Source organism: Salmo trutta, chromosome 2, assembly GCF_901001165.1.
Source record: "Salmo trutta chromosome 2, fSalTru1.1, whole genome shotgun sequence".
Classification (NCBI taxonomy): Eukaryota; Metazoa; Chordata; class Actinopteri; order Salmoniformes; family Salmonidae; genus Salmo; species Salmo trutta.
In genome coordinates this window covers 70,405,939-70,416,044 of record NC_042958.1, presented here as the reverse complement: position 1 = coordinate 70,416,044, position 10,106 = coordinate 70,405,939, and the positions used below count along the sequence as shown (strand labels likewise).

Below are 10,106 nucleotides of genomic sequence, written 5' to 3'. Positions count from 1 at the left end.
TAGTCCATATTTGGGATAGAACATTTTAGATTTTTGGCAAGCGCCAAACTAACGGTAATGATGTAGCTGTGAAATGGTGTTGTTGCGCATTTGCACTATCTATTTCCAATTGGGGTCCTTCACATCGTGTCTGCCAGGATACAAATTGTGACAGTTAATCTAATCTAGAAAACACATTTGGTTAGAGATGTCAAGCTTCATTCACAAGGAATAAGTACGGGAATTGTTGCTACAGAACTGAGAATGTCACTCCTCTCCTCAATAGTGGATGTGACCAAAAACATTGAAAAAGCAATATTTCAATTCTGAATTGACTAAGCAATGAGCATGACTGACTATGGTTTACAATGACATTCCTCAACTAAATGTTAGTCATGTATTAGGTATGCCACTAATAAGTTATAAACACTGAAATACTGTCAATTGAATAGAGCAACCAACATGTTTTAAAAAAGAAACAAATATTTATTTAAGCTCACAGTTACAGTCTATGTTTTTTTCATTTGGGGGGAAACTGATGTCACACCGGTTTTTTGTTGTCACATGACCTGATGTATGGCATACCCACCCCAAAGACCAGTCCAATGCTGATACAATCTTTTGCCAAGTTTTGTTTTAAATGTCACAAAAAGATGTCCTCAACCAACCGGTTCTCCTGCTTAGTCCAGGAGTTCCAAGCCTTTGGTCTCAGTACCAAACAAAAAAGAGTGAAGGGGCTGAAAATGGAAGAATTTCCACATTACATCAAATAAAAATAAGCTAGAACGATGCTATAATGAAGGAGAACAGCATTTACCTTACAGTGTAAAGGAGTTTTCCTTCCAGGTCGAAGTGTGGAAAGAAATCTATTCAGAAATGCACACTGGAACTGGCTTAACCTGAGCTGCATTTAGCGGCACACAACATTGTGGAGTGTTCAGATAAGAATATATGATGTGGAACAAACATGCTGCTCTTTGTGTAAAATAAGCAATCCCGTCAGATCTATTCATGACATTTCTATCTGCAACCGTTCCACAACATTTGACTATTTTGAATGTGGCCCAGAGAAGAGAACTGGGGAACATGAAGATCATTTATGATGAAAGGCTATCCGATGGTGGAGATTTTAGCGTTAAGTCTTTTTTCTTGTTCTTTACAATGGGATTCTCTCATGCATGTTTGCACGTTTTAACGTTTGACTCCTAACCCATGCATTTTGTTTCCAGTACATTGTTTGTTACACACAAATGCCACTTTGCCATTTTAAAGGAAAGTTTCACCCATTTTGAATGTTATAATGTTTTTGTGCATCCAGCACATTTCTCATATTTGTCTGCCTCTTCAGTCCAGGGAGCATTGCATGGTGCCGTTGCGAATGTGAGACCTCTGCGAGGCACATCGATCTGCATGTTGAACATGGTGAGATTGTAGACTCCTAAATTAATAGTGCAATTTCTTTCGGCGAATTTACAGATAACTAGCTACTTCACATGCTGATATTGACTTTGGTATTATTGTGTGTAGCTACGTTTGCTTGCTTGCTTGCTAGCTACCTAGCTACCTACCTACCTAGCTACTGTAGCCAGCCCATAGAGACCATTCCATTGGGGGTTTTGTAGTCGACTTGAGCTGCAACAGATTTCCACAACGATTTTCACATGTTGCTACCAACCTTATTATAACGACAAAATGAAAAATATTGTTCTCACATAGTGTTCTTTTAACACTGTAAATTATAGGAATTTGCGGTTTTGGGTAGGTTTTTCCTTTAAGAATAATAATAGTAAGAACAATAATTATCTAACACTTATACAGGGTGGTAAATTAACACCAACCACATGCTGGTAGTTTGGCATTGCCTCAAATAATGTCTATTCTTACCAGACACATTTGCGGGTGGTCATACAGAGCATTTGAGTGCATTTTTCTTTTCTAAATCCAAAGCCCACATGTAAAAAAAAACATTTAAGTGTGAATATGCGTGTCAACTCTGGAAAATAGAATCAGTGGTGAAAGCAGTGGTGAAAGCATGATGGGGTACAGTCTTTTCGGTGATTTATATTTTTTTCAGGGGGAAATGTGGCTGGTGAAAAATGTGAGTGGCTGGTAAAATTCGGGCATCCACCAGCCACTACGGCTAATTTCACACCCTGCACACACACACACACACACACACACACACACACACACACACACACACACACACACACACACACACACACACACACACACACACACACACACACACACACACACACACACACACACACACACACACACAGAGAGTCACACTCAAAACCAACCGAGTCACTCATTCAAATGAGAGCATTTGAGCCTGACACTCATGTGTCAGACTCGTTCCCAATGTGTTTGAACAGAATGGTGCACCTGACAAGAAGGCTGGGGAGCAAGGAAGGGGGGTTCTTATCATAAAGTAACTGCTGTTTGCAAAGAATTCACAGGGATCCAGGAGTGTCCGGTTAAGGTGAAGGTGGTTGGTAGTAACCTGGTTTGGTTACACATGCCCCATCCCATCTTAACCCAAAATTATGGTACATATCCTCTACCCTGCCACCTATACCTCCTTGGCTGTTTTTGTAGACAGCCATTTCCCATCCCCGATCCCTCCCTTCATCACTGCACAGTCTGTTCGTTGGCAGTGCTGCCAGAGTCTTGGGGCTTCATGACGTCAGGGAGCTCTGGAGGGCTGGAGAATTCCTCCACCTGCAGCTGCTCAAACATCTCATCTGAAGAGGGGAGGGGAGAAAGAAAGGGGGCTCAATAACACAGCGTACTAACATTACAGCCTACTGAGAACAACAGACTGAAACGGTGGTCAGTAGTAGCTGCAAATTCATTCACTGGTCAACTGACGAATCAAACAGTCATAGCACACCTGTCTGTATCTAATCTTCGTTTTCAATTGGAAGACCCTTAACGTCCCCAACTTTCCTGAAGGACAGCACAACACAATCCTAGGCCCTCCCCAAATGCGCTGCTCTCATTGAAAACAATCGAGTTGCTGTTTTTTTAAAACGCATTTTGTTCGGAAGCACCCTGTAAGCCTGTACCTTGTTAGATAAGAATATTTAAAAACCAGAGGAGCCTGAAGCTCTCAAATCTTGCATAACTAATCCAAATCCAATAGAGGGGGACTACACTGGGACTGGTGACAGTAAAGTAGCTGGAGGAGTAGTTAGTGTAAATGGATGTACCGCCCATTCGGAAAGCCAGTCCAACAGTGCCTGGGGCCTGAGGTCTTGCAGTCTGGTTGGTGAAGCCGCAATCGCCAAGAGTTTTACTGTCTTCTAGCAACTGGTCATCCTGGGGGAAGAAAGAGATGATTACATTTGCTAATGATACTGAAAGTCGTGAGACACTAAATTATGTTTTTAAAGTGACGACTAAATCTGACACTGTTGGTGGTGGACCCAAATGCAGAATTATAATGTTTTTAAACATTTACTTGACTGTTTAAACTGAGGCTAGCTCACATGTGATATAAGTCAGAGAAGTTAACTTTCTGGTGAGATGGAGATCCCTCTTGAAAAATAATATAGCTAACAAAAACACACTACATGGCCAAAATTAGTGGATTTGACTATTTCAGCCACACCCATTGCTGACATGTGTATAAAATCAAGCACACATCCATGCAATCTCCACAGACAAACATTGGCAGTAGAATGGCCCATACTGAAGAGCTCAGTGACTTTCAACGTAGCACCATCATAGGATGCCACCTTTCCAACAAATCAGTTCGTCAAATTTCTGCCCTGCTGGAGCTGCCCTGGTCAAATGTAAGTGCTGTTATTGTGAAGTGGAAACGTCTAGGAGCAACAAAGGCTCAGCCACGAAGTGGTAGGCCACACAAGCTCACAGAACGGGACCGCCGAGTGCTGTAACGTGTAGAGCATAAAAATCGTCTTTCCTTGGTTGCAACACTGACTACCGTGTTCCAAACTGCCTCTGGAAGCAACGTCAGTACAATAATTGTTTGTCGGGAGCTTTGTTACGTTCCACAGTTTCTGTGTTGTGGTTTTGTTTGTATGTGTGTGTTTCAGGATGGCTTCCTGAAATTCCCCCCCAAGCAGCTGATTGGTCGGCCACATCGATGATTGGAGAGCTGACCCCTCCCCCTCGTCAGGATACAGCTGTATCCCATTAGACTCCTTCTCCAGCTATATAAGCCAGTGTTCTGTTGCTCAGAAGGGAGCTGAGGGTGATAGCCTGTATTGGTTGTTTCTTAGAAAGAGCTGTGGATGATTTCTGTGTTGGTTGTTGTTAAGAGAGTTAAGGATGATTGATATGTCCTGTGTTGGTTGTTTCTGAGAGAGATGATGGTTATGTCCTGGGTTAGTTGTTTCTCAGAGTTTTTTTTGTGAAGTATTTTGTAGCGGTCCTGCGGAGGTATGTTTAAGTCCAAAGGACTGTTTTGATTATTGAACTTGTTTGTACTTTTCTGTATCATTTGTTCCCAGGGGGAAGGGGAAGGCACCTAGGGAGTGCTTAGGCAAGATGCCCGCGGGCATACATTACCCGTAGTGATTTATTGTCTATGCACACTAGGTAAGACCTGGGCGGACCACCCCTTTGTATTTTGGTTAGTGCACCAGGTGGTGCTAAGTTAGGTAAGTAGTGGGTAGGCAGATAAGGTATGAGGGGGGGGGGCTTTGACATTTACTTTCTTTGCTTTGGTTCCTTTCAGCCCCTTTTCCCCAAATTTACTGTGGGAAGGAATAAATTCCCAGTAAACGGTAATTCTCTGCCTTTGTCATCCTTACTCGCACCTACAGTCCCATACCTCTTTCACTCCACGGGGAGTTGAGTTGTAGCAGGGTGTTGCGTTCCCTCTTCCTAGAGGCGTACGTAACAAGCTTCATGAAATGGAAATCCATTTCATGAAGCTCCCGACAAACAATTAGTGCGCAATGCCAGATCAGAGGCAATAGGGATGGCCAGGGATGTTCTCTTGATAAGTGTATGAATCTGACAATTTTCCTGTCCTGCTAGCCATTCAAAATGTAATGAGTACTTTTGGGTGTCAGGAAAAATGTATGGAGTATAAAGTACATTATTTTCTTTAGGAATGTAGTGAAGTAAAAGTAGTCAAAAATATAGTGAACTAAAGTACAAATACCCCAAAAAACTACTTGAGTAGTACTTTAAAGTATTTTTACTTAAGTACTTTACGCCACTGCCTGCAGAGCCCTGACCTCAACCCCATTGAACACCTTTGGGATAAATTGGAATGCCGACTGCGAGCCAGGCCTAATCGCCCAACATCAGTGTCCAACCTCACTAATGCTCAAGAGGTTCGATGGAAGCAAGTCCTTGCAGCAATGTTCCAACATCTAGTGGAAAGCCTTCCCAGAAGAGTGGAGGCTGTTATAGCAGCAAAGGGGACCAACTCCATATTAATGCTGATGATTTTGGAATGAGATGTTGGACGAGCAGGTGTAGTGTATTAACAATCGCATAACTCAACCCAACTCACTACTAAGGTAGAACCTGTGATACCTTGAAGAGCCTCTGTTCCTCAGGCTCTCTCTTGAGAATTCCCTCGACAATGCGCTTCAGCTCGTAGACGGTGGTGGACTCTTTGGCGTCTGTGAAAATGGTGGTCTTCTGACGCCGGATCATAAGGAACACATCCTGAGAGAGGAAAGAATAGGGGTGTATAAATTGTCTTGCAATGCAAACCGTTTACCATTGATGAGCCAAACGGAAGCAAACAGAGCAAACGGAACAAAACTGAGGGACCTACCTGAATTTTTCCAATTAAAAAAAAAAATTGTTTGGAGTAAACGGTTTCTGTTGCAAAACGTTTTGCAACAGACAATGTTTTGCAACAGAATCTGCGTAATGAATACACCACAGGAGAAGGTGTTAAGTATACACACAAATACAGTGCACATCAACAAGTTAGCATTTAGTAAGCCTGGAGAGTTATTTCAGAATTATGAGTGACCCAATTATGGCTCATGATACAGCCCATAAAATACAATTTTAGGCTGACAAACACAGTATTGTCTTATGTCTACTGTTATTGACTAACTACACTCAGTAGGGATGTAAAATGTTCAGGCTGCTGCACAGAAACTATGGAGGCTCTAGACTACTTTGAAGAATCTAAAGGGCATATCTAAACTTCTGTACTTTTTCAATACTACACTGAACAGAAATGAGTGTTTTCCCCATGTTTCATGAGCTAAAATAAAAGATCCCAGAAATGTTCCATATGCACAAAAAATGTATTTATCTCAAATTTTGTGCAAACATTTTTTTACATCCTTGTTAGTGAGCATTTCTCCTTTGCCAAGATAATCCATCCAGCTGACAGGTGTGGCATATCAAGAAGCTGATTAAACAGGAGCAAATGATGCCTCGGAGTTGAGCAGATGTTAACAAACCGAGCTCTTCAAAGTTATCCTATATTTTGTATATATATCATATATATATATATATATATATACAGTACCAGTCAAAAGTTTGGACACACCTACTCATTCAAGGGTTTTATTTATTATTATTATTATTATTATGTATTTATTTTTACTATTTTCTACATTGTAAGTCAAATGCGCCGAATACAACTGGTATAGACCTTACAGTGATATTGTCACGTCCTGACCAGTAAAGGGGTATTTGTTATATTAGTTTGGTCAGGACGTGGCAGGGGGTATTTGTTTAGTGTTTCGGGGTTTGTTGGGCTATGTGTTTTGTAGAGGGGTGTTTGATTAGTGTTCTGGGGTTTTGGTTTATGTTCTATGTTAGTAGATTTCTATGTTCTAGTCTTTCTAGTTCTATGTTTAGTTTATTGATTTGGCCTTCAATTGGAGGCAGCTGTTCCTCGTTGCCTCTGATTGAAGGTCCTATGTATAGGGGTGTTTTGGTAATGGGAATTGTGGGTAGTTATTTCCTGTTTAGTGTATGTAGCACCTGACGGGAATGTTTAGTGGCGTTCGTTTTTGTATATGTGTTTCTTTTGGTTTTTCCTTCTTTTATAATAAATAAGATGAGCATATATTTTCCCGCTGCACCTTGGTCTACTCATTACGACGGCCGTTACAGATATGCTCACATACAAGCTCTTAACAATGCATTTAAAAAAAAAAGTGTTTAGTAAAAAATAAATAAGTAAAAAGTAAGTGTTAAACAAATAGATTCTTCAAAGTGGTCACCCTTTGCCTTGACAGCATTGCACACTCTTTGCAATCTCTCAACAAGCTTCACCTGGAATGCTTCTTCAACAGTCTTGAAAGAGTTCCCACATATGCTGAGCACTTGTAGGTTACTCATTCAAGGGTTTTTCTTTATTTATTATAGAATAATAGTGAAGACATCAAAACTATGAAACAACACATATGGAATCATGTAATAACCAAAAAAGTGTTAAACAAATAATGTATTCTTCAAAGAAGCCACCATTTGCCTTGATAACAGCTTTAAATACTCTTGGCATTCTCTCAACAAGCTTCACCTGGAATGCTTCTTCAACAGTCTTGAAAGAGTTCCCACATATGCTGAGCACTTGTAGGCTGCTTTTCCTTCACTCTGCGGTCCAACTCATCCCAAACCATCTCAATTGGTTGAGGTCGGGTAATTGTACAGGCCAGGTCATCTGATACAGCACTCCACTCACCTTCTTGGTCAAATAGCGCTTACACAGCCTGGAGGTGTGTTGGGTCATTGTCCTGTTGAAAAACGAATGATACTCCCACTAAGCGCAAACCAGATGGGATGGTGTATCGCTGCAGGATGCTGTGATAGCCAAGATGGTTAACAGTGTGCCTTGAATTCTAAATAAATCACACAGTGTCACCAGCAAAGCACCTCCACCCCATCACACCTCCTCCTCCATGCTTAATGGTGGGAACTACACATGCGAAGATCATCCATTCACCTACTCTGCGTCTCACAAAGACACGGCGGTTGGAACCAAAAATCTAACATTTGGACTCATCAGACCAAAGGACAGTCCACTGGTATAATGTCCATTGCTCGTGTTTCTTTGCCCAAGCAAGTCGCTTCTTATTATTGGTTGTCCTTTAGTAGTGGTTTCTTTGCAGCAATTTTACTATGAAGGCCTGATTCACACAGTCTCCTCTGAACAATTGATGTTGAGATGTGTCTGTTACTTGAACTCTGTGAAGTATTTATTTGGGCTGCAATCCGAGGTGCAGTTAACTCCAATGAACTTATCCTCTGCAGCAGAGGTAACTCTGGGTCTTCCTTTCTTGTGGCAGTCCTCGTGAGAGCCAGTTTCATCATTGCGCTTGATGGTTTTTTGTGACTGCACTTGAAGAAACCTTTAAAGTTCTTGAAGTTTTCTGGATTGACTGACCTTCATGTCTTAAAGTAATGATGGACTGTCGTTTCTCTTTGCTTATTTGAGCTGTTCTTCCCATAATATGGACTTGGTCTTTTACCAAATACGGCTATCTTCTGTATACCACCCCTACCTTGTCACAACACAACTGATTGGCTCAAATGCATTAATAAGGAAAGAAATTCCACAAATTCACTTTTAACAAGGCACACATGTTAATTGAAATGCATTCCAGGTGACTACCTCATGAAGCTGGTTGAGAGAATGCCAAGTGTGCAAAGCTGTCATCAACACAAAGGGTGGCTACTTTGATGAATCTGTTTAACACTTTTTTGGTTACTACATGATTCCATGTGTTATTTCATTTTTTATTTCAGTTTTGATGTCTTCACTATTATTCTACAATGTAGAAAATAGTAAAAAATACGAAAAACCCTTGAATGAGTAGGTGTGTCCAAACTTTTGACTGGTACTGTATATACATTACGGTTCAAAGGTTTGGGTCACTTAGACATTTCCTTGTTTTTGAAAGAAATTTTTATTTTTGGTCCTTTAAAATAACATCAAATTGGTCAGAAATACAGTGTAGACATTGTTAATGTTATAAATGACTATTGTAGCTGGAAACTGATCATTCTTTATGGAATATCTACATAGGCGTACAGAGGGCCATTATCAGCAACCATCACTCCTGTGTTCCAATGGCACGTTGTGTTAGCTAATCCAAGTGTTTAAAAGGCTAATTGATCATTAGAAAATCCTTTTGCAATTATGTTAGCACAGCTGAAAACTGTTGTCCTGAGTATGTGGAGGATAAGCATTTGTGTGTTCGATTACAGGCTCAAAATGGCCAGAAACAAAGAACTTTCTTCTGAAACTTGTCAGTCTATTCTTGTTCTGAGAAATTAAGGCTATTCCATGCAAGAAATTGCCAAGAAACTGAAGATCTCGTACAACGCTGTGTACTACCCCCTTCACAGAACAGCACAAACTGTATCTAACCAGAAAAGAAAGAGGAGTGGGAGGCCCCAGTGCACAACTGAGCAAGAGGACAAGTACATTAGAGTGCCTAGTTTGAGAAACAAACGCCTCACAAGTCCTCAACTGGCAGCTTCCTTAAATAGTACCCGCAAAACACAAGTCTCAAAGTCAACAGTGAAGAGGCGACTCCGGGATGCACACACACAGCGCATTCGGAAAGTATTCATACCCCTTGACTTTTTCCACATTTTGTTACGTTACAACTGTATTCTAAAATGGATTTAATAAAAAAATCCTCATCAATCTACACACAATACCCCATAATGACAAAGAGAAAACAGGTTTTTCGAATTTTTTGCTAGTTTATTAAAAATAAATAACATATATACAAAAGTATTCAGACCCTTTGCTATGAGATTCGAAATTGAGCTCAGGTGCATCCTGTTTTCATTGATCATCCTAAAGTTATTTCTCCAACGTGATTGGAGTCCACCTGGGGTAAATTCAATTGATTGGATATGATATGGAAAGGCACACACCTGTCTTTATAATTGTCCGTAGAGCTCCGAAGGTCCCCCACTGTGTTCTTGGGGACCTTCAATGCTGCAGAAATGTTTTGGTACCCTTCCTCAGATCTGTGCCTCGACACAATCCTGTCTCGGAGCTCTACAGACAATTCCTTTGAGCTCATGGTTTGGTTTTTGCTCTGATATGCACTGTCAACTGTGGAACCTTATAAAGTGGGACCTTTTATAGACAGGTGTGTGCCTTTCCAAATAATTTTAAAATAAGGCTGTAACGTAACAAAATG

The 10,106-nt window shown here is 40.8% G+C and overlaps 1 protein-coding gene across 1 annotated transcript in view; it reads right to left on the bottom strand.

Moving 5' to 3' along the window:
- Positions 1 to 444: 444 nt before the first annotated feature.
- The window catches only part of LOC115162182 (elongin-B), a 19,528-nt gene continuing 9,866 nt past the window's right edge, over positions 445 to 10,106 (bottom strand). The window contains exons 2-4 of the mRNA XM_029713242.1: positions 5,503 to 5,637; positions 3,198 to 3,306; positions 445 to 2,729 (exon numbers count right to left, since the gene is read on the bottom strand). Coding sequence (XP_029569102.1) covers positions 2,617 to 2,729; positions 3,198 to 3,306; positions 5,503 to 5,637 — 357 coding nt within the window. The 3' untranslated portion in view covers positions 445 to 2,616. The remainder of the gene's footprint in view (positions 2,730 to 3,197; positions 3,307 to 5,502; positions 5,638 to 10,106) is intronic.